Source organism: Monodelphis domestica, chromosome 3, assembly GCF_027887165.1.
Source record: "Monodelphis domestica isolate mMonDom1 chromosome 3, mMonDom1.pri, whole genome shotgun sequence".
NCBI classification, from domain to species: Eukaryota; Metazoa; Chordata; class Mammalia; order Didelphimorphia; family Didelphidae; genus Monodelphis; species Monodelphis domestica.
Window position 1 is genome coordinate 66180699 of NC_077229.1, and position 25118 is coordinate 66205816.

The 25118-nt window shown below is 38.4% G+C and overlaps 1 protein-coding gene across 1 annotated transcript in view; it reads right to left on the reverse strand.

The window, feature by feature from the left end:
- LOC103092052 (mucin-16-like) overlaps window positions 1-25118 on the reverse strand; it is a 122710-nt gene that overhangs the window by 88897 nt on the left and 8695 nt on the right. Inside the window, exons 4-5 of the mRNA XM_007489513.3 lie at window positions 7760-9319; window positions 7153-7266 (exon numbers count right to left, since the gene is read on the reverse strand). Coding sequence (XP_007489575.2) covers window positions 7153-7266; window positions 7760-9233 — 1588 coding nt within the window. The 5' untranslated portion in view covers window positions 9234-9319. The remainder of the gene's footprint in view (window positions 1-7152; window positions 7267-7759; window positions 9320-25118) is intronic.

Genomic DNA, 25118 nt, shown 5'->3' on the forward strand with positions numbered 1-25118 from the left:
GGAGAGGGGAAGAATTCTCCTATAAGAAGGAGAGGAAGAGAGTTTTTACTTAAACCTTACTCTCAGTGAAATCAACTCTGAGAGGGAACAGCATACAGATCCATTGGGATCTTGAATTTTATCTTATCCAATGGGGTAAGGGAGAAGGGAAAACCAAGGGGGGGGGTAGGAGGGGAGGGAACATAAAAATGGAGGGAAGGAGAGGGGGGAGGGGGAGGGAACAAAAAAAGGAGGGGCTAGAAAGAGAAACATATCAAGGTAGGGGACTAGGGGGACTGATTTAAAGTAAATCACTGGCTTAAAAGGTTATAGTTAAAGAAGAAAGGTCAGAATTAAGGGAGGATATCAAAATGCCAGGGAGTCCACAAGTGACAATCATAACTTTGAACGTGAATGGGATGAACTCACCCATAAAATGTACATGAATAGCAGAATGGATTAGAATCCAAAACCCTACCATATGTTGTCTTCAAGAAACACACCTGAGGCGGGTAAACACTCACATGGTCAGAATTAAAGGATTGAGTAAGACCGTCTGGGCCTCAACTGATAGAAAGAAGGCATGAGTTGCAATCATGATATCTGACAAAGCCAAAGCAAAAATAGACATGATTAAAAGGGATAGGGAAGGTAACTATATTTTGTTCAAAAAGACTTTTGATAATGAGGAAATATCACTAATCAACATGTATGCACCAAATAGTATAGCACTCAAATTTCTAATGGAGAAACTAGGAGAATTGAAGGAGGAAATAGAAAGTAAAACCATATTAGTGGGAGATTTGAACCAACCACTATCAAATTTAGGTGAATCAAATCAAAAAATAAATAAGAAAGCAGTAAAAGAAGTGAATGAAATCTTAGAAAAATTAGAATTAATAGATATATGGAGGTAAATAAATAGGGACAAGAAGGAACACACCTTCTTCTCAGCACCACATGGCACATTCACAAAGATAGACCATACACTAGGTCACAGAAACAAGGCATACAAATTCAGAAAAGCAGAAATATTAATGCAGCCTTTTCAGATCATAAGGCAATAAAAATAGTGATCAGTAAGGGTACATGGAGAACTAAATCAAAAATTAAATTGGAAATGGTGCTAGGATGCTTACTCACAATTTTTTGCCCACAGGAACTCAAATCACTTGGGTTAAAACACAGGACACAAAATCACATCATTTTCCCAATAGATGCAGAAAAAGTCTTTGACAAAATACAATACCCATTACTACTTAAAGAACCACTAGGACATAAAGGAATAGTAAGGTCTTTCCTCAAAATAATAAACAATATTTATTTATAACCACCACGTATCATCTGCAATGGGGATAAGTTAGGAGCCTTCCCAATGAATTTAGGAGTGAAGAAAGGATACCCATCATCACCATGATTATTTAATATCATACTAGAAAGTGCTAGCTGCATCAATTAGAGGAGAATATAAAATATTCTATAATTCTATAAATTCTATAAAATAAAATAAATCAAAAGGAGTAAAGTAGGCTGTGAGGATACTAAACTCTCACTCTTTGCAGATGATATGATGGTATACTTAGAGAACCCAAGAAAATCAATTCAAAACCTAGTGGAAATGATACTTTTAGCAATGTTGCAGAATACAAAATAAAGCACATAAATGATCATCCTTTCTTTTTATATCCAAAAAAATTCATCAGCAAGAATTAGAAAGAGAAATTCTATTAAAAATAACTCTAGATAATGTAAAATATTTGGAAATCCATCTACCAAGACAAACTCAAGAATTAAACAAAAACAACTAAAAAACTTATTCACAATTAAAACTAGATCTAAACAATTGAAAAAATATTAATTGTTCAAGGATAGGATAAGATAGTATAATAAAATGACTATTCCATCAAAACTAATTTATTTATTCAGTGCCATAGCTATCAATCTATCAAAAAAATTTATAGAATTAGAAAAAATTATAACAAAGTTCATTTGGAAGAACAAAAGATCAGGAATATGAAGGGAATGAATGAAAAAAATGTGAAGGATGGAGTCCTACCACTACCAGATCTTAAACTGTATTATAAAGTGGTGATCATCAAATATGGTACTGCCTAAGAGATAGAAGGGGGATCAATGGAATAGACTTGGGGTAAAAGACCTCAGGAAGATAGTTTTTGATGAACCCAAAGATCCCAGCTTTTGAGACAAGAATACTCTATTTGATAAAAAAATGCGAGGAAATTGGAGAATAGTATAAGAAAGATTAGTGTGAAATCAATATCTCATAGCCTATACCAAGATAATTTCCAAAAGGAAGGAACTTATTAGTAAATTAGTTGAACACAGAATAGTATATCTGTTAGATCTATGGGAAAGTGAATTTAAGACCGAGCAAGAGATAGAGAACATTACAAAATATAAAATGAATAATTTTGATTAGTTTAAATTAAAAAGATTTTGTACAAATAAAACCAATTCAACCAAAATTAGAAGGGAAGCTATAAATTTTGGGAAAATTTTACAACAAAATTCTCTGACAAAGGTCTAATTTCTTAATGTTGTGAGGAGCTAAGTCAATTGTAAAAAAAACAAACAAAAACAAAAACAAAACAACAAACAAGCTATTCCTCAATTGACAAATGGTCAAGTGACACAAATAGATTTTAGATAAAGAAACCAAAACTATCAATAAATACATGGAAAAGTGTTTAAAATTACACAAAATTAGAGAAATGCAAATCAAAACAATAATGAGGTACCACATCATACCTAACAGATTGACCAACATGACAGTAAAGGAAAATAATAAATATTGGAGGGGATGTGGCAATATTGGGACATTAATGCACTGCTGGTAGAGTTGTGAATTGATCCAACCATTCTGGAAGGCAATTTGGAAGTATGCCCAAAGAGCATTAAAAAAGTGCATACCCTGTGATCCAGCAATACCACTACTAGAATTGTATCATAAAGAGATAATAATGAAAAAAAAATATTTTTGCTAAAGTATTCATAGTTGTGCTCTTTGTGGTGGCAAATAATTGGAAAATGGGGGGGGGATGTCCCTCAATTGGGTAATGGCTGAACAAATTGTGGTTTATGATGGTGATAGAATACTATGCTGTGCTGTAAGGAATGATGAACCAAAGGAATTCTATATCAACTGGAAGAACTCCAGGAATTGATGCAGAGTGAAGTGAGCAGAACCAAAAGAACATTATAGACAGAAAGTGAAACACTGTGAAACAATCCAATATAATGGACTTTGCTATTACAAGACAATCCCAATTCCCCTCGACATCAAGAGAAAGAACTGTGGAAGTAGAAACCAGGAAGAAAAACAAATGACAATCATTTGTTTATATAGATACATGATTGGCGGTTTGTATTTCAAAAGAGTACTATATTGCAAGAATGAATAATATGGAAGTGGTATCAGTGATAACATCTATATAACCCAGTGGAAGTGCTTATTGGATTTGGGATGGGGGAAGGAAGAGGGGAAGGAAATAAAATGAAATATGTAAAGAGGTAAATATTTTAAAAATAAAATTAATTTGAAAAACTGAAAGAAGTTTCTACTTATAACTAAAAATTTTATATATTACATATATATAACTAAAATTTTTATAAATTAAAGTTTATGGCAGGAACTAGGTATAGACCAATATCTCACATCCTATAGCAAGACAAGATCAAAATGGGTATATGATTTATATATAATGAGCGATACCATAACTAAATTCGAGGAACATAGAATAGTTTATCTTCCAGATTTATGGAGAAGGGAAGGATTTAAGACTGTAAGAATAGCATGCAAAAGATGAGCAATGGAATGTTGAAAAATACATGATTGATGGGTAAAGACCTTTGGAAGCAGAGGAGCATAGCTGTAGAACAGGGATGGGGAAAGATGCCAGGGAAAGAAGGGGTTTTTTGAGACTTGATCTCAAAGTGAGAAGAGGTTTTCTTGCCTTACTGGAGATCAGCCAAGAGCGAGCTGAAAGATACCCAGGAGTATCTGCCTTGGGACTTCTCAAGAAGAAATTTATAACTGCCTGACAGCTGAAGAGAGATTCAGATCCCATTGGACCTGTAGGGGCCTCAGACTCAACAGTCCCCCACAGTCTAATAGCATCTGCCTTATCTTGCCTTAATCCCAAAATATTCTAGTTTATCTTAAAGAGACACTGGGAAGGGGGAGGTGAATTTCTGGTTTGCCCAAGGCATCCAGAAAGAAGGATCTCTTAGGATTTAGATATAGGGACACCACTAATCTCAACCTGAACTGCCCACTTCCAGATATCTTGTGTTTATTAAACCAATTTAAACCACAGTCAGATTGGAAGAAAGGGATTTATTCAAGGATCTTTGAGGAGGCTAATTCTCTGAGGTTAGTGAGCAGCCATTGCAAAGTACTTGTCAGGACTCCCCGCTGAGTCATGAACTGAGGAGAGGCTTACAATTCTAAAGGACTGTGCCTATTAATTCTGGGGTAACCCTCCTATCACTCAATAGGGGAAACGTTTCCCTAACTTACTTACACCAGCACATCACCCAGGATCACCATTTCCCAGAGATATTCCTCGGCTATCATAGACCAGGAGAAGAGAGTGAGAGAGTACAACAAGAGCCATTCTACCTTGACTACTACCTTTCCTCATTCATCTGTCTATCTTTAACATCTCTCTTCAGATCAATAATTACTAAGCAAACAATAACCATTAGAAGACCAAAACAAGAAACAGAGAGTATTTTAAGATATAACATGAATAATTTTGAATTGAATTTTAAAAGGAGCATGCTTTGATCTGCAGTTGATCAACTGTGAAAGTTGTAGCTACTCTCAAAAAGACAGCAATCTGGGACAGCTCTGAAGGACTTTTGACCAAGAATGTTTTACACCTCTAGAGAAAGAAATGTGGGAGTCAGTTGCAGATCAAAGCATACTCCCTTTCACATTATTTTATGTACAGTTTATGTGGCTCTGGTTTTATATGAGTGTTCTCTTATAAAAATGACCAATATGGAATTATGTTTTACATGATAATACATGTATAATCCATTTCAAATTACTTACCATCTCTCCAAGAGGGGGACAGAAGGGAAGGGGGAAGACAATTTGGACCTAATAATTTCAGAAAACATATATTGAAAATGCTTACTAGATTTAATTGGGAAAATATAATATCTTTAAATAAAATTATTTTAATTAAAGTCAAATTTTAATAGATTAAAAGCATCAGAGATGATTAAGCAACATGCTAATCAGATATGGTTTGATTTCTCATCAGCAATGCTGAATGACATACAGCTTCTCTAATAGCATAGGTAATTTTCTATTGGAAATAGATGTCTGAACAAGGATTATTAACAAGAGCAATAAATAAATTGAGAGGAATATCAGTCACAACTGAATAAAAGGATGCTTTAGGGATTTTTATGGTACATGGCACACACTTCCCTTTCTTGAAGTTTCTTGTCCAGAAAATGGTTTGATGGTCTGCCTCCAATCCTCACCTAAGATCATCTAGAGACACTTGTCTCCTCATCTTCATCACACCTAGAACTCCAAACTTGACCTTGTCCACCAGGCTGATGGGCTGCCAGGAGCCATGTGGAGACAATGACATCAGAGAGGTCCAGTTTTCCAGTTCTGACCTCTGACGTATTCTAGATCTCCTGGCTACAGAAGTTCTTGGAAACACTCAGAGGCCATAGTAGAGTAGGACCAGGTCACAGGAATCACAGAGCTAATGTGTAGGAATCAATCCATAAACTAGTGACCAAGAAGTATCCCTTGTTGAAGAACAATGTCTCAGAAATCATAAGACTTAGAGGTAAATGCCTGGGATTCTGTATTAAATGGGTGGGCCAAGTGCAATTAGTCACCAAAGGTCCAAGTGAATTATTAAGCTAAGATGAGGGAGAAGGTCATGAAAACATACCTTAAAGGGAAGGTCCTAGAATCATTCTTTTCCTCTTTTGCAAGTCAAGGCTGATAAAGATAAAGGGATTTGCCCTTATATGCATCATCCACCTTCCCCAAGTTCACTGCTAAAGAGCAGAGCCTTTGCATCTGTCTCCATTCCTGACTCTTGATACCAGGAAATCTGTGGCTTGGACCATAGAAGTAATTAGATGTCATAGTGGAGACAGTGCTGAGCCTGGAGTCAGGAAGACCTGAGTTCAAATCTGCCCTAAGAACTCATTGGCTGTATGACCCTGGGAAATTCAATTGCTTGCCTCTGTTTTCCTAATCTGAAAAATGGGGCTAACTTTAAAACCGAACACTTAGGGTTGTTGTGTGGATCAAATGAGATACTGTTTCTATAAAAAATTCTTAGTCACAGTGCCTAGCACATAGTAGGTGTTACATAAGTGCTTATTCCATTCCCCTTCACTTTTCCATAGGCAAGTTCAGTTGGTAGGTGTATAAGATACATTTTGAAGACAAATTTTTTTAATAAACTGGATCTCACCAATCTACTCATTAGATCAAAGCAATCAATTAGTTGCCATTAATTAAGTGTTTATTATGTGTTCAGCCATATCCTAAATACGGAAGATGTAAATAAAAATTTAAAAACAAATTCTCTACCCTTGGAGAGTTCATAAAAGGAACCTTCCCCAAAGTAGAAAGAGCCTTGGCCATTCAATGTGAGGTGTGAGGGCTGACCTCTTCTCTTGACCTTGATATACAGCATAATGGAGTCCAGGGTTCAGATCTCACCTCTGATGCTTTCTAATTTTGTGTCATAGGGCATATGTCACTTGACTTCTCTGCAGTTTTCCCATATGTAAAATGATGGGGTCCAGCTAGGTGGCCATTGAGGGTCCCTTCTAGTCCTATCCAATCACCCTGAGCTAATTTACTTCTCTAAGCCTCAGTATCCATATCTATAAAATGAGAGGCTATCCATAATACCTGATACTTCAAAGTTTCTTTCCAACTTTGTGCCTATGTTTGATTATATAAAAGACCTTAGCAGTGGGAACCTCACTCTAAAACTCCTCTTCTCCAGGCTGTACATAGAAAGGAATCAGAGGTTCAGAAGAGCTCTTGAGGATTGATCTCTAAAATAATTTCATGTTTCCTCTGTAAGACTGGGAAACAAGGCCCTAAAAAGGATAAACCTCCAACACAGAGACAGAGACGAGATACCTACTTACCTGTGGGCATAATAGAACACATAGATGTCAGGGGGCTCCTCATCAGTGCTCCTGTGCTTCCTGGTGCTTCATGGCCTTGGGCATGTGTGACTGGCACCACACCAGCATCACTACCTACAGGAAGAGAGGAGGGGAGACCAGAGCTCAGTCAAGTCATTATTAGAGGACTCCCAAAGGAAAGTACATTGTTGCTACTAACTGCTGAGAACAAAAATACATGGCTTCTCTGACTTTTCCCCATAGGATGAATACCCAACTTTTTCCCTTTAAAGCATGGACTCACTGATGGACAATCCTCATATGTGTTTGATTTAGTGGAATCAGAATCCCATCAATAAGAAGAGGAGAATCGCTTTAGCACAGGGATTGGGAAACTTTCCTCATATGGAGATGAGGAAGCCTGGAGTGATTACACTCATTCAACAGATATGGCACTAAGGAAAAGTTCCTACAGTGGCCCACTGGAAGGCTAAAGAGAGGAAGGACATGGGAGGAAGACCCTTCTCCTTAGAAAGGCACAAACCAACCCTCTCTGGACACACTCCCCATTTCTTCCAAGGCCACACCCCAATTCCTTCCCTGGGAAGCTTATTTAAAATATGCTTACTTAGGAAGAGGCTGGAAGTGGAAGGCACTTGATCAGAAACAGAGGTTGTCCCTGTCTTGACACTGTTGCCCTCTGTGGTTGTGTCAGAAGGACTGGGAGATGCTATTGTGCAAACTTCCTGTGTGCTGGCTGGAGGCAGGGTGATAACTGGAGTTGGTGTTGCCTGTGGTTTTCTCTCAGTCTCTGGAGTCAGGCTGGCTGGCCCTGGGTCCTCCAATGAAGTAGCAGTGTCAAGGGAAGCTGTTCTTGTGCAGGCTGTGGGAGTACTTAAGGCAGGAAAGGAGCCTGGCCATGGGCTCAGAGATTCGTGGATGGGATTGTGAGGTTCTGTTCCCAGGGAGGGTCCATCTCCTGTGGTGGAAACCAGATCAGGAAAACTGACTTCTACTTGTGATGAGGAGCTGTCTGTCCAGAGAGATAATCCTGACGCCATTTCTGAGTCTACATCCATGCTGCTAGAAGCAATGGGGCTTAGTAGTGGAGAGTTAAGGGTCACAGCAGAGGCCAAGCTATTCTTTATATGTCCACTTTCCCTGCTGCTAAATTCAGTCACTGGTCCAATACAGAGGGAACCCTCAGCAGGGGTGGGCTTCTTAGGCTCCACAGTGTGAGGTTCAGCTGGGCTTGTCCAGACTCCAATCATGGCAGTGCTTTTCCTACTCCCTAAAGAGGGTGAGGGGATATTTCTGGAATAACTGATCCCTTCACATAAATTGGGCAGAGAAGTAGAGGCCATGTCAGGTTGAAATGTTACTCCAGGACCTGTGAAGAAGTGCTCCCTGTGAGTGATACCAGGCGTGTCTGCATTTGCTGGGAAGGTGCTGGACGCTGTTTTATCTTCTGTTGGTCCTTCTATAGACACCAGTGAGGTGTTTATGTCTTCCTCAGACGGTGTTGGAATGATGGTGGGAGCAGTGGAAGTTAGGGCAGCTGAGCCTGGCCCTAGTGTGATAAGTCTCACTGACAAATCAGGATTTGGTGTGGTTTCTGTGGCACTTGAGGCTGTTGGAAGTGAATATAGAGGCACAATGGAGGTGATTTCAGTTCCTGGGGCTGAGCCAACAGTATTGAAAGAATCAACTGAAGTGGACCATAGAGAAGGGGGGGTGCTGGAACTCTCTCCAGGAGCTATTTCAGCTATAGGTGTTTCTGCAAGGGGTGTAGAAAAAATTGTCCCAGATAGGCTGATGTTCAAGGGACCACTGGAGCCAGGGCTAGCTGTGGGTTCTACTGGAGTCATGGAGAGTGAGGGCCTTGCAATGGCCATGGTGACTCCAGAGGATATCTCACTTGGAGCTGAGGGTGAAGTGGGAGAGGACACAGTTCTCCTGTGCATCCCAGGGATGAGGTCACCTGCTCCAGTGTGCACAGTGAGAAGTGGGGCTTGAGTAGCTGTGGCTCTTAGAGTTGTCTCCATGACACATATGTCTCTTTCAGTGTCTGTAATGGAATTTCTCCCCTTAAAGCCAGTCATAGGGATACTGGTGGAGTCTGTTGGTTCTCTTCCCTGGTGAGATCCACTCACTTTCTTCAGTGTCCCTGAAGTCTCAGTAGGGAATCCTGTAACCAAAGCAAAGCAAAGTTGAAGTGTGCCTAAGGGTTGATGGGGGAAGTTTGAGGTCATTTGGACAGAGATCCCCAGAGCCTGTGAAGATTTTGTCCTTCCTGAGAAGAGCAACCAATCCCCAACCCCTCACATTAGCACCTTCTCCCTGACAAGCACTTTCAAAACAAAAAGACTGTGACAGTATTTAGGATCTGCTTCTGCTCTAGGGTGGGTGGCCACCATGAGAAAGTATTAAATAAGAAGAGACTGATATGTAGATGGATCTGTCCTGTCATCTTGCCCTCAGATGAGATAGGGATCCAGGCTCAGACAAAGTGCCTGACGGATACCTGCTCAGGTTAAATGGAAAATGAAGCAGTAATCATTTGTTTAGAATCAGCTACTCCATTCAGGGTTTTAGGTGCTGGCCTTAGAAAAGCCTGTCCTCCAGTAGCTGACTTTTATCATAGTAAATTATATGTATACACACAAACTAACACAAGAAATGGACAAAATCCTCCATGAGCTCTTCATCCAAATGCTAACATCTGGGCAGACAGTAATGGGACAGAGGAAGTTACCAGGTCTTACAACCTAATCACAAACTCCCCCATCAGTGAGTGTCCTGTTCTTAGACTATGAAAATGAGTTCATATCATATCTCAAAGCTGGAAAACAAGGGCCCAGAGCATGGATGAATACCAGTATAATAGAAAGAAAAGAAATATTTTCTTATCCAGGGCACCTACAGTAGATTCACTGGTCACTGATCTCATGTCTCCTGGTGTTCCATGGTCTGGGATATGGGTGAAGGGCCCTACACCAATCTCACTCGCTAGAAGAATAAATGAGAACACAAATTTCAGCCACAGGTCTGGGGGTAGAAAGGACAAGATGTTTTTCCCTTATATTTTGAAGGAAACTCCAAAATATGTGCTCTCTTTTCTTCATCATTCATCAAGCAGAGAATCTCTCTAGTATTCCCATTCTCTCATTTTTTTCAAACTTTTCTAATCTAATGACAGCTTTCCTACTTCCCCATCTGTAAAAAACCTTCATTTTATCCACCTGTCCCTGAGAGCTATCATCTCTGAACTCTCTTCCCTTTTATGACTGAAATCCTTGAGGAAGCTCTCTATAAAAGGTGCTTCAAGTTCCCTTCTTTCTACTCTCATTTTAACTACAGTCTGGTTTTCAACCTCAACTCAAACTCAAGTGAAATTGTTCTCTTCAGTGTTGTTAACAATCTCTTAATTGCAAAAATCTCTTAATGGCCCTTTCTTCATCCTCATTCTTCTGAAGCTTTCTGTAGTCTTTGATACTATCATCCTATTCTCTTTCATTTTTATAACAAAACTCTCCTGGTTCTCCTCTTACTTGTATGACTACTCTCTTTAGTCTGATTTGCTGGATTCTTATCTAGGCCATAAATGCTTAATGTAGGTGTCCTACAAGGCTTTGAGCTGGGCCCCTCTCTTCTTCTATGAGTTTTCACTCAATATTCTCCTAAACTCACAAGATTTAACCATCATCTATATATTGATGATTCTCAAATCTGGTCATCCCACTCCTTAATGTCTGTTGTGACCTCCAGTCTTATGACTCCTATTGAACAACTGCCTGTTGGAAATTTTCAGTTGAGTGTGTTGTAAACATCTGAGCCTCAACATGTCCAAAAGTTAATTCATTGCCTTCCCCTGAAAACCTTTAACTCTTTTTTTCTTCTTGTAAATATTATTTTATTAGGTGATTTTCAAACATTATTCATTGGAAACAATTATCATTTTTTTCCTCCCCCCTCCCTCCCGCCACCCCTCCCATAGCCAGCACATAATTCTCCTGGGTATCACATGTGTCCATGATCTGAACCCATTTACATGTTGTTGGTATTTGCATTAGGGTATTCATTTAGAGTCTCTCCTCAATCATATCCCCTCAACCCCTATAGTCAAGCAGTTGCCTTTACTCATTATTTTTACTCCCACCACTTGTCCTCTGCTTGTTGGTAGTATTTTTTCTCCTAGATCCCTGCAAATTATTCAAGGATATTGCACTGACACTAATGGAGAAATCATTACATTCGATTGAACCACAGTCTCTGTGTACAATGTTCTCCTGGTTCTGCTCCTTTTGCTCTGTATCACTTCCTGGAGGTTGTTACAGTCTCCATGGAATTCCTCCAATTTATTATTCCTTTTAGCACAATAGTATTCCATCAACAGCATATACCACAATTTGTTCAGCCATTCCTCAATTGAAGGGCGTTCCCTCATTTTCCAATTTTTGGCCACCACAAAAATCACAGCTATGAACATTCTTGTACAAGTCTTTTTCCTTATTATCTCTCTGGGGTACAAACCCAGCAGTGCTACAGCTGGATCAAAGGGCAGACAGTCTTTTATCGCCCTTTGGGCATAGTTCCAAATTGCCCTCCAGAATGGCTAGATCAATTCACAACTCCACCAGCAATGAATTAATGTCCCAAATTTGCCACATCCCCTCCAGCATTCATTACTTTCCTTTTCTGTCATGTTAGCCAATCTGCTAGGTGTGAGGTGATACCTCAGAGTTGTTTTGATTTGGATCTCTCTGATTATAAAAGATTTAGAACACTTTTTCATGTGCTTATTAATAGTTTTGATTTCTTTATCTGAAAATTGCCTATTCATGTCCCTTGCCCATTTATACAATTGGAGAATGGCTTGATTTTTTCTACAATTGATTTAGCTCTTTGTGAATTTGCATAATTAGACCTTTGAGAGAGGTTTTTGTTATGAAGATTGTTTCCCAATTTGTTGCTTCCCTTCTGATTTTAGTTACATTGGTTTTGTTTGTACAAAAACTTTTTAATTTCATGTAATCAAAATTATTTATTTTATATTTTGTGACTCTTTCTATGTCTGGCTTTGTTTTAAAATCTTTCCCTTCCCAAAGGTCTGACATGTATACTATTTTGTGTTCAACCAATTTAATTACAGTTTCCGAATTTATATCCAAGTCATTCACACATTCTGAGTTTATCTTGGTGTAGGGTGTGAGATGTTGAACCAGACCTAATCCCTCCCACACTGTCTTCCATTTTTCCCAGCAGTTTTTAACAAATAGTAGATTTTTGTTCCAAAAACTGGGCTCTTTGGGTTTATCATATACTGTCTTGCTGAGGTCATTTACCTAAGTCTATTCCACTGATACTCCTTTCTGTCCCTTAGCCAGTACCAAATTGTTTTGAAGACCACTGCTTTAAAATATAGTTTGAGATCTGGGACTGCAAGGCCCCCTTCCTTTGTATTTTTTTTCATTATTTCCCTGGATATCCTTGATCCTTTGTTCTTCCAAATGAACTTTGTTATGGTTTTTTCTCATTCAGTAAAAAAAGTTTTTTGGCAGTTGAATGGGTATGTCACTAAATAGACAGCTAAGTTTGGGCAGGATAGTCATTTTTATTATTTTAGCTCATCTTACCCATTAGCAGTTAATGTTTTTCCAATTGTTCAAGTCTGTTTTTAGTTGTGTGGAGAGTGTTTTGTAGTTGTGTTCATATAGTTCCTGTGTTTGTCTTGACAGATAGATTCCTAAGTATTCTATATTGTCTAAGGTGATTTTGAATTGAATTTCTCTTTCTAATTCTTGCTTCTGAGGTGTGTTGAAGATATATAGAAATGCTGATGACTTATCTGGGTTTATTTTGTATCCTGCAACTTTGCTAAAGTTGTTGATTATTTCCACTAGCTTTTTGGCTGATTCTCTAGGATTCTTTAAGTAGACCATCAGGTCATCTGCAAAGAGTGACATCTTGGTCTCCTGCCAATTTCAATACCTTCAATTTCTTTTTCTTCTCTAATTGCTACTGCTAGGTTTTCTAGTACAATGTTGAATAATAGAGGTGATAATGGGCATTCTTGTTTCACTCCTGATCTTATTGGGAATGCATGTAGTTTATCCCCACTTCAGATGATATTTGCTCATGGTTTTAGATATATACTGTTTATTATTTTTAGGAAAGACTCTTCTATTCCTATGCTTTCTAGTGTTTTTAATTGGAATGGGTGTTGTCTTTTATCAAAGGCTTTTTCTGTGTCTATTGAGATAATCACGTGGTTTTGTTGGATTATTTGTTGATATGTTCAAATTACGTGGATGATTTTCCTAATATTGAACCTTCAACTCTTTCTAAGTTCCCTTTAGCTATCAAGGGTATCACTGTCCTCCCAAGTCATCCAACTCACAAGCCAAGTCATCATAATTTTTAAAACCCCTTACTTTCTTCTTTAGTAGAAACTCTAAGACAGAAAGGCAAAGGCTAGGCAACCAGGTTATTATTTACTGCTCACCCTGTCACCCACCATATCCAGGGTGTTGACAAGATCTATAGATTTTGCTTTCATCACATCTCTCCCATATTCTCTGTCTCTCATATAACCCTGTAAATACTCTGGTATAGGCCTCCCGCACCTCATGTCTTAACTATTGCGGTAGTTACCTATTTGGTCTCTATCCTAAGTCCCATCCCACTCCAGTCCATCTTCCATTCAACTGTGAAAGTGCTTTTCCTAAAACCTAGGTCTGACCATGTCATTGTCCAAATCAGTAAACTTCAATAACTACCTATTGCTTTAAAAATAAAATACAAAACCCCATTTAGCAATCAAAATGCTTCATTACCTTCTATCTTTTTCCTATGCTCCTTATATTTTATTCCTCCTCACCCTGTAATATTCACTTTTCATTGCACTGACTTTGCTCTCAATTCAACTTTGGCTCTACCAAATTGAAAATATGCCTACTGGGTTGCACCCAGTTACTTGGGAGTGGAGTTTGGGGGAGGATAGAGAATGTCTTTTCAAGACATTAGCTCACTATGCAGAGGGGCCACTCTCAAGTAAAACTCTGTTCTGTAAACACAACTGCTGAAATTTTTATGAATATATCCAAATGTCATGTTGTAATATTTGATCTTTGGAGAGAAAAATCTAGAATACGTTCCTCATATCCCTAACTTTCTTCAAGTCCATGCTAAGAGCTCCTCTGCTTCTTAGATGATCCTTCTAAATTCTAGTGCCCTGTTTCTCTTGATTATTTTCAATTGATATTGTTTTTAGATTGTGTGTACATTGTTGTTGGCATATTGTCTCCCCAATTAGACTGTCAGCTTCTTAAGATTAAGGGTCTTTCTTCCTCTCCCCTGTGCTCTGCAGAGTGTGGGGAAACAGCAGAAACAATGCATGGCTATCAACTCACTGACTGACTGACATTGCCTAAGGAAATTTTCCCTGTCTTGCTATTATTCTACAAGTTCCATACATGTTAAACTCAATACTAATCACCACAGAAGGGTCCTTGTAGCTCAGGGATGACCAGAGTGTGATACTATAGAGAGATGAGGGATCCTGAAATGCATTTACTCACCCAACTGACACAACAAGGTCTTAAGTGTACAAAAAAAAAAAAAAAGAAGCTCTAAGAGGGAAATGGGAGGGAAAGTGATTTCCCCTGAGATGTTAAGCTCTCCTCCCTGGCCACATCTGACCCCCATCCTGCAGGGCTAGAGGAAGCCTGCTTCAAGCATTCTTCCTTAGGAACAGGATAGAGCTAACAGGCACATGAGCAAAAAGAGAAGTTGTCTCTGCCCTAGCACTGATGCCTTCTGTACTGTGGGAGCTGGGCTCAGAGAAGCTGATGTCCAGCTTTCCTTTGTGCTAGCTGGGGTCAGGATGATGACAAGAGTTGATGTTTCTCCTGAACTCCTCTGAGACTCTACAGGCTGGCTAACCTGGAGTTCTCCAATGAGGATGTAGCCCCAGGTGAGCCTGTGCTTGTGTAGGCTGCACAAAAGGTAAAGGCAGGAATGAGGCTTGGCCACATGATGTTGAGTTCCTTTTATGAAGGACTCTTTCACCAATAGGGGTGGATTGTTTCCCTCTGTGATGAGGGCCTGGCAGTCCGGGAAGGTGAACTTGATATAATCTCCATATCCATGCTATAGAGGCAGTGATGTTTGACAGCAGAAGATCCTGGTCACCACAGGACTGATCTTCACTACTGAAGCAATGCTGGCCTCCAGGGTAGCTGTGTTCTGATTTTCAGACTCCTGGCCAGCTGTGCTCAAACAGTGACTTCAGAAAACATTTTAGAAACAAAGGTACCTAAGCTAGTCTGTACTCCCATTGATTTCTCAAGTCACTTAAATTCTGCCTTCATGTTTTCAATTATAAAATGAGGATAATAATAGCACCTCGCTCCAGAGCCTGGTACATAGTAGATACTTAATTAACCCTTTCTTCTTCTCTACTCCTAACTCCTCTTACTCCCCCCCCCCCCATATCACCATTGCTTCTCAAATGTCAAAACTCAGTAACCAGAAAAGGGGGCCCAGGATAGATGCCACATCAAGTCATAAGTAGAAAGGTAAGCATATTTTTCATATAATGATCATAATAAAATGTAACACTTTTAGATTTGCAAAGTACTTTACAAATTTTATCTCATTTGTAAAAAATCAATCAATAAACACTTATTAAGCACTTATACTAAGGCAGGCATGGTTCTTAGTATTGAAAACTTGGAGTCAAAAATAAAACATCCCCTGCCCTCCAGAAGCTTACAGTCTACCAGGAGCATTTAAACAATGAGTCCTCATGGACTTAGAAATTTGTCCTAGGAAAGGAAAAGAACACAGACTTCACCTGTTTACATTATCAAATCCTCTCTTTAGATTTAGATTTATGTTTTAGATACTACTTGGCATTTTAAGGAAATATCCATTTTTTCCTATGATTTTTCCTGTTTTCAATAGGAATGGGTGTTGAATCTTGTCAAAGGTTTTTCCAGCATCTATTGAAATAATCATATGTTTTATGTTAATTTTGTTATTGATTTGGTCAATTATGCTGATAGTTTCCCCCATATTAAACCAGTCTTGCATTCCTAGTATTAATCCCACCTGGCTATGGTGAATGATCTTTGTGATATATTACTAGATTCTCTTTGCTATTATTATTTTATTTACCATTTTATATCATTAAGGTAATGGATTTTTACTTTGTTTTGCTCTTCCTGGATTAAGTATCAGCACTATATTTGTGTCATAAAAACATTTGGTAACACTCCATCTTGACCAGTTTTGCCAAAAAGTTTATATACCATTGGGATTAATTGCCCTTCAAAGATTTTGAGAGAATTCCCTTGTATCCATCTGGCCTTGGGTGGTTTTCTTGGGGAGTTCTTTGACAGCTTGGTCAATTTATTTTTTTCTGAAATGGTATCACATAAAAATTCTATTTCCTCCTTTGTTAAATCTGGGAAATTTATATTTTTGTAAGAGTTTAGCCATTTCCACTTGATTATTAATTTTATTCTTATATAATTGGGTAAATGATCTACCATTAATGTTAGAAATAATTCTAGAGATGGAAGCTAAAAAAATATAAAAAGATATTGATGAAATAATTATTGGGGGGTGGTGATCAGTATTTGCACATTATATGACGGCCTCCTTAAAAAACCCAGAGAATCAATGAAAAATTAAGGTAAACAATTAAAATATTCAACTAAGTAATGAGATATTTAACAAAAAACAGAACAATTCTCAATTTTTTGTGTATTACCAACAAATATCAAGGAGGAAAATGTAGGAAAAGAAAACCCATTCAAAATAAATATAGAATTATAAAATAGTGTGAATCCATACATCACAAAGAAGAATTATGTGAATAGGCTGGAGCCAGGATGGTAGATTAGCAGCAGCTACCCAGCTGCACTCTCCTAACATTCCCCTCCATCCAAACAATTTAAAAATAACACATTCAAACAAATTTTAGATATACAGAGCCAACAAAAGATCAAAGTGAGATATATTTCTTTCTTAAGAAAACTTATGAAGTTAAAAGGAGAAACCTGTGACTCGGTGGGTGTGGGGCAGATGTGTCCCTAACACACAGAGAGTGGCAACTGTAGGTAAAGGGGCCAGACAACTGATAAGAAAAAGATTAATGGAGTGCTCCCCCTTGATGGCAGTGAGTAGGGATAGCACTGGTTGGCAACTTTGTTGCCCATATTCAGTTCAGAATCACAGTTCCAAGGTGGAAAAGAATATTAGTAGTCCTTCAAAAGGGATCTGGGGCCCTGGTCATAGCTCCAAAGCAAAGTGGAAGGCTAGCTCTTGCAGATGAAGTGCACCAGGAGCCGCTTCCTGGGTAAAGCCCAGAGTTCAGAAGAGGAAAGCAGTGACTATACCTAGTGCAGATTTACACCATTTTTGAAGCAGAAAAGTCACAGACCTCTAGAATGAGCTCTGAAAAAAACAGCACTTTGAGGCCATGATTTTCCTCCCTCCAGTGAGCAAAGCTCGATTTTTATATAAAGTTCAAAATCAAGAAATGGGCTGGAAAAATTAGCAAACAACAAAAAACGAACTTGATCATGAAATGCTATTATATCAGCAGGGAAAATCAAGAATAATCTCAGAAGAAGACAACAATGTGAAAACTTCAAAGAAAACATAGTGAGAGTTGCTACTTATTTGTCCCAAGCCCACTTTTGGAATTTCTGGAAGAGTGAAAGAGAGATAAGATTTATAGAGGGAAAATGGAGAAGAAAACTGTGAAAAGACAATTAACACCTTTATAAAAGGAGCACAGAAATGTCAAAGAAAATAAAATAATAAAAACAAAATTGGTGAAATGTAAAAGAAACCTAAAAATTCCCAGAAGAACTCCTTAACAAAAACTGACTAAACATAAAAAGAGGAACAAAAATTCACAAAAGAAAAGAATTCTTTAAAAACCTAAATTGGACGAATCACTAAAGAGGTACAAAATTTCACTGAAGAAAATGATTCTTTCAAAATCATAATCGTTCAACTGTAAGCTAATGATTTCTTGAGACATCAAGAAACAGTTCAACAAAGGCAAAAGAATGAAAAGGTAGAAAAAATGTGAAATATTTCATTGGAAAAATGACTGACATGGAAAATAGAGAAGAGATGATTTAAGAATTATTGGATTACATGAAAGCCATGATCAAAGAAAGTGCAAGAGCATAATCTTTCAAGAAATTATCAAGGAAAGATACCTTGTTATCTAAGGAATTGACAGGATTCACTGATCACCTTCTGAAAGGAATTTAAAAATAGAAATTCTCAGAAATATTATAGTCAGAGAAAACACTCAAGGATTCATAAAGAATCAACTCCAATATCATAGAGACACAGTTAGGATTACCTAAGGTGTAGTGGCTTCCAAGTTAATGGAGTAAAGACTTTGGAATATGATATTCTGGAAGGTAAAAGGAGCTAGGTTTCACAACCTAAAATAAACTAGGTTTTACAACCTAAAATAAACAAGCATTCATGGAGAAACCAGAGCTTCATAGAAAATCTGACATTTCAAACAAAAGTCTAAGGAAAAGCATAAAAGAATAACCATGAAAGAGTAACCATAAGGAATTAAAACTTAAATTTTTTATATTCCTATATGGGAAGATGACATAGATAAGTCGTAAGAACTTTATGATTATTAAGGCAGTTAACAGTTTATGTTGGCATTGTGGTAGAGGCATGGAGAGAGAGAGGACTTGTAAACCAAGATGCAAGAAACAAGCTGGGGACCTAACCTGCCTGTCAATCAAGAGGAAGGTTCCAAATGGAATGTTCCCAGGAGTGGCAGTTGGGGGTTTCTGGCCACAGAGAGAAGGAGGAGAAACTTAGCTTTGATTTTGGCTCTCTGGCTCAGGTAGATAAGCTGGCCAGAAGAAACTATGACAGAGAGAGGAGAAAAAGGAGAAACTTGGCTTTTGGAGCTGGTTGTCTCTTTGAGAGTTGAGCTGGCCAGGAGTAACTGAGAGACTTTGAACTTTGTTTTGTCTCTGGGCTTAAGCTGAGAGACCTTGCTGACTTTGTGAAGAAGTAGAAAGAAGATTTTAAACAGCTGTTGTCCTCCATATCTCTAACTGTCTTAGAATCACGGTTTGTGAATGGACTACTTTCTCAAACCATCAAATTCTCCCTCATTATAGATTAGGGAAAACCTTATTTCTCTTACCTCAGTTTTCTATCTTGTTATCCCAATAAAGCCCTTGACTTGAAAAAGTAAAAGAAAAGAATATCTTTATAGTTTACTCAAGGGGAAGGGAAGAAGCCAAAAGCTTCAAAAAGAACTGGGAGGTGAGGGAGGCAGGAAGGAGAGGGTTGGAGAAAGGAGGGAGTGAAAGGAAGGAGGAGGTTAGAAAGATATACTGATCCATCAGCCTCAGTAGAGATTCAGTAGGGAAACCCCAGAGCATTCCCCAGTTCCCCTGTGTGGCAGCATCCCTGTACTAGCATCCCTCAGCATTTCTCATTCCTACCTCCATTACTACCAAGCAGTTTTAGGTTCCCCTCTAGCAGTTCTTTAGTAAGCCAGCGTACATCCAGTTAGTTCAACCAGAAACAGTTTCCTCAGTTTACTTTTTCTATTTCAATTGGCACCCTTAGTCTGACTGTACCCGACAATCCCACAGGCAGGAAAGAATAGATAGACAAAAGATGTTTAAACAAGTGGTTTTTGCAATAGTGGTCATGGCAGCCATTACCTGCTTTGGGGTTTACCACATTGTATATAACAGGATAACCCATACGGTAGTAGATACTATAGAGTACGTTGGCAATATTTCAATGAATGTTTTACAAATGCCATTTTAACATGAATTGGTTCTCTGGCAAGTCCTGGCACAAGTATATGTAATCTTTATGGCTGTGTTGCATCCTCTAACCCAAGTGAAGAAAGTTTTCAGATTCATGGTTACCCTTAAGACAGAGAAAATTATAGCCATTGATAACAACTTAGACAAGATGATTTAGTCAGTATTTGAACAACTGATCAAGAAAAAAGGTCTAGAACTAGTTATGAGTAAGGACAATGGGCAAACAGAGAATGCACCTCAGGAAAATAAGGGTGGCAATGGAAATGAAAATCAGGCTGCTAATGACCCTGAGAAAATCTGTCCCTGGAAGGAAGTTGCCAAGCTAACTGCTAATGCTGGTGTGATTCACTCAAAAGTCCATAGACAATTTACTCCTCAGGAACTTGAGTCCATTAAATGGCATTTCTCAAAATTTGTGGACAATCTTTTTCAATCCCACAAGGAGCTTAAAGGGGGCACTCAGGATTTTTGATCCAGACTTCGATGATGTAGAATTTCTGCTATCAGAACTGTTCAGCCCCCATGAACAAAGGCAGTTTTTGGAGAAAATTAGGTCTGAGAGCAATTTGACCAGCTGGCCAACAGTAGATCAAAGAGGGGATTATGGACTTTGCAAATCCAACTAGCATGTCCTATCTGAGAAAATACAGAGAGGATTTGCTGCAAGCTGTTAAGCAATGTTGTTCCCAACGGAATGCATGGGTCAAGTTTGGCAAGGTCAGGCAGGATTAAGGGGAACATGCTGCCACACACATACATAGACCATCTGTCAAAAATAGCAGAGTCAATCTTAGGGCTAGAAGCCATCAGTAAAGAGAGAACTGGCCATGTTCATAGACAATTTCTTAGGGGAAGCACATCCAATTTGAGAATATTTTTCAAGAACTGTTTCCTTAGATATGACTCAGTTTCCCTAATTGAATTGAGAGAGGCTGCAGGTTACCTATTTGAAAGCAATTCATAACAGAGTAAAGAAGTTCAAGACCTGAAAGATAAGTTAGAGAGGACTGAAAAGGATTTCAAAGAAAAGGAAATTGAAGAAATTATATTTTTGAACACAATTAGGACATACACAAAACCTAGAACTAAGAAGAAACCTAGTTGCCAGGCAAGATCAGTGCAAAAAGAAACTAGGGAGTGTTTCTTTTGTCACCAGAAAGGGCCTTTGATAAGAAACTGCTTTTTGAAGAAGAAACATGAGAGTAATAACAGAGACAAACATAATGCAGAAACTAGATACAAGAAATCCACTTACCGTTCACACTGCAAGTTAAAGTCCTCATAGCAAGCTCCTGATTTGAGTGAAATGCAAAATGCTATAAAAACTGGAGCAAAGCCAAAGTATTCAGATGTGGTTAGAAGAGAATTATGAAGCCAGGCCCATAGTGACACTTGGAGGTAGAAAAAAATAATAATGAGGCTGCAGATAAAAATAGTAGAAAAAATTGGGGAAATAGTGTGAAATTGGTGCAAGAAAATGACTCTGTGAATGATAGCCATTGCAATAAAGGAAAAGGAAGGCAGAGCCAGATTAAAGACAATGAGGCAGAAATTAATGAAATAACATCTCAAATTGCAAATGAGATGAGAGACTTTGATAAGACCTGTATAGTAACCACACAGGAAAAGTCTGTAAAGGAAATCATATCATTCCTTGACAACTTTTTCCAGTGTAGAATAGATAATGGTATTGAATTGTGCAAAAGAAAAAGAAAGAGTCACAAGAACTCAAGAAAAAGTTAGTGACTAATACAGAAAATCATAATTTCAATTCCCTAAAGGTTACTGTTGCTAAATATGACAAGGCTCTAGAAAAATTCACAGATGAAGTCCCACCTAACTTAGTTAATTCTACCAAGAGCTTTATGGCAGAAGTACCCTCAGAAATGACATCTAATTTGAATCCAGAAGCTAGCACCTTCCATCCAGTACTGAGTGATTTAGTTAAAGAAAAACTAACTCATAATGAAGCTGAAATCACTTAAGAAAATAATTATCATCCTCAAAGTAGTGGAGGTGACATTCCAGTTAAATTTGAAAAGAAGGATGGAATGGAATTCTTATCAACTGGAATAACCACCATGGATTCAAAAGACAGGCTTGAAGCCAGCATTCTAAGGGGCAAAGGGATATCCAGCCAAAGCTACTGCGGTGGTTTAGGTTCATGTTCCATTGAAGACTTCATTGGGAATGGATCAAATCAAAAGAATTAACTGAGTTACATAGGCAGCTGGCAGATGGTAGCAAAGACAGGAGTACTAATTTGGTGGCAATACACTCTTTACTACACACAGACCAGAACCATATATATAGATTAAAGTGGGAAAGAAAAGCCATATGGCTCTCTTACATACTGGTGCTTCAAAGTCTGTCCTAAAGACATGTCCAGGGGATACCGACATAGGGGGTATGGTTTCTGTAGCTGGAGCAACGGGACAAACACAACGGGTCCCTGAGCTCAAAAGCACAATGGTTAAATTAGGTTCTCTCACCATAGATCATACCTTCTTGTTGATTCCATCATGCCCAGACAATCTTTTAGGAGGAGATGTTTTGTGCAATATACAAGCAACATTACAATGTGAAAAATCAAATCTGGGGAAATTTATTTGCATCTAGCCAAGAATTCACTGAAGCACTATTCGTTGTTATACTTAGAATTGTTGTATACTTATTATATAGAAATATTGTATACTTATACAACTTGAGGAAGAACCTGAAAAGATTCAAGTCGTGACTTCTATGTATGACATACCCACAGATAATATGACAGGGGTTGTTTGCAAAACACCAAAATGATGTGGGTCAGATTAAATCGATTACTCCTGTTAGGATTGAGGTCAGGGAAGGGATACCACCTAAGATTCTGCAATACAAGTTGAGTAGAGAAGCAAGAGAAGAGATAATACCCATTATAAATAGCTTGCTTGAGCAAGGTATATTGAGACCTATGGTATCTGAATACAATAGTCCAATATTAACCATTAAAAAGAATAAGCTAAATGAAGATGGCATTCCTGAATGGAGATTTGTGATGGATTTAAGGGCTGAGAATAATTTCATTAGGAAGAGATATACCGTAACACCATCTCCAAATGATATTATAATTCAGATACCTGCAGAAGCTAGGTGGTATACAGTGTGAACCTGAACAATGCTTACTTCACTATACCGTTACACCACGATTCTCAAAATATTTTTGATTTCCAATGGGGGCAAAATCCAGCTGTGCTATACTAGATTAGTGCAAGGTTGTTGTGAGTCTGTTTCAATATTTTGTCAACTGTTGCAAAGAGATGTAGCTATCATAACTTTCAAACACAGCAAATTGATACACTGTGTGGATGATTTGTTGCTAGCATCTCCTGACCCTAAAACTTATTTAGAAGATTCAAAGAAATTGTGAATAGAACTTTATACGAGGGCACATAAAGTTTCTAAAAAGAAGATTCAATGGGTCCTACCAACAGTTGAATATTTAGGATTTGTCCTAAAATCTCAAATGAAAGGATAGCAGACATACAGAAGCTAGGCATCCCTAGAACTAAGAAAGAATTTAGAGATCTTCTGGGGGTTGCTGGTTTCTCGAGGCAGTAAATAGTGGGTTATTCTCATATTTCCAAGTGCTTGACTGATTTGACAAAGAAAGACATCAAAGAACCATTGCAAATGAATAAGGAACATTCACATGCTTTGTCACAGTTGAAGGGAGCTAATCTATCAGCTCCAGCTTTGGGAATAGCTAATTATAAGAAAGAATTCCACTTTTACGTCCATGAAGCAAAAGACATCGCTTCTGGAATGTTAGCACAGTATTTTCAATTGAATCTAAGGGCTACTGTGTTTCACAGTTCTATCCTTGACACAGTTGTACAGGGCATGGTGCATTGCCTCAGGAGCATAGTAGCTACAGCTGCAATAATCAAGAAGTCTTCTGACATAGTACTGGGATGTAAATTGCATGTGTATTCTGCACACCAAATTGAAAAACTGTTATGGTCGCAGAGTACGCATTCATTCACCGATGCAAGAATATCCCAGTATGAAGTCATTTTGTTAGGCAATGATGACATCACAATTCATAGATGTGCACTGTTGAACCCAGCAACTCTAATCCCTGATTTGCCAATGGGTGGAGAAGTATTGCATGATTGTGATCAGATAGTAGAACTCCTGCATAGGCCAAATGAACGCCTGAAAGATACACCTCTTATTGATCCAGAAATGGAGTTATACACAGATGGGTCCTCCTATGTTCGTGATGGGAGAGAAATTCTCAGGGGCAGCGGTTGTTGACTATGACCAAACGCTTTGGCATGCATTGTTGCCAAGTCATGTCAGAGCCCAGGGAGCCGAGCTTAAGGCTCTGCTCATGGCCCTGGAATTAGCTAGGGGGAAAAGAGCTAATATATTTCTGGATTCACATTATGCTTTCTCCACTGTACATTGGTCATCATACATATGGAAAAACAGGTTATAAAACTTCAGCTGGGAAACCAATTGCACATGGCAATCTGATAGATCATATTATAAATGCTATAGACTTTCCTAAGAAGGTGGCCATAATCCATTGTAAGGCACACACTCATGGAAAGGACAGGGTATCTCTAGGGAATGACAGAGCAGACATAACATCAAAGTATGCTGCTAGGTTCGGTCCCCACCTTGTGCTGAATTTCTCTCGGATTGAAAGGCATAATCTCACTGAAGCCTAGGACAGAGAAGAGATACAATCATGGAAAGAGCAGATAGGTGCTAAACTGATCAAAGGCATCTGGATCGCTCGGGTAAACCTATTCTCCTAAACCTATTATCAACATCTATGCACCGTAATTCATGCAAAGGGACAATACAATACGGAGTAGAAGGGGTTCTGAATACCATTAAAGAGATATTGGACAGCACCAGGAATAACTAAAATGCCATTAGAACTTATCAGGCATGTGAGACATGCAGGAGATAAAATCAAAGACATTTTAATAATGTTGCATTGGGAGGCAGACCACTCAGTTATATGCCTTTCCAGTGTATTCAAATTGATTATATCAACATGCCTAAGGAAAAAGGATACAAATATGTATTGGATAGTGGATAGACTGACTAGATAGGTTGAAACATGTCCATACAAGAAAAGTG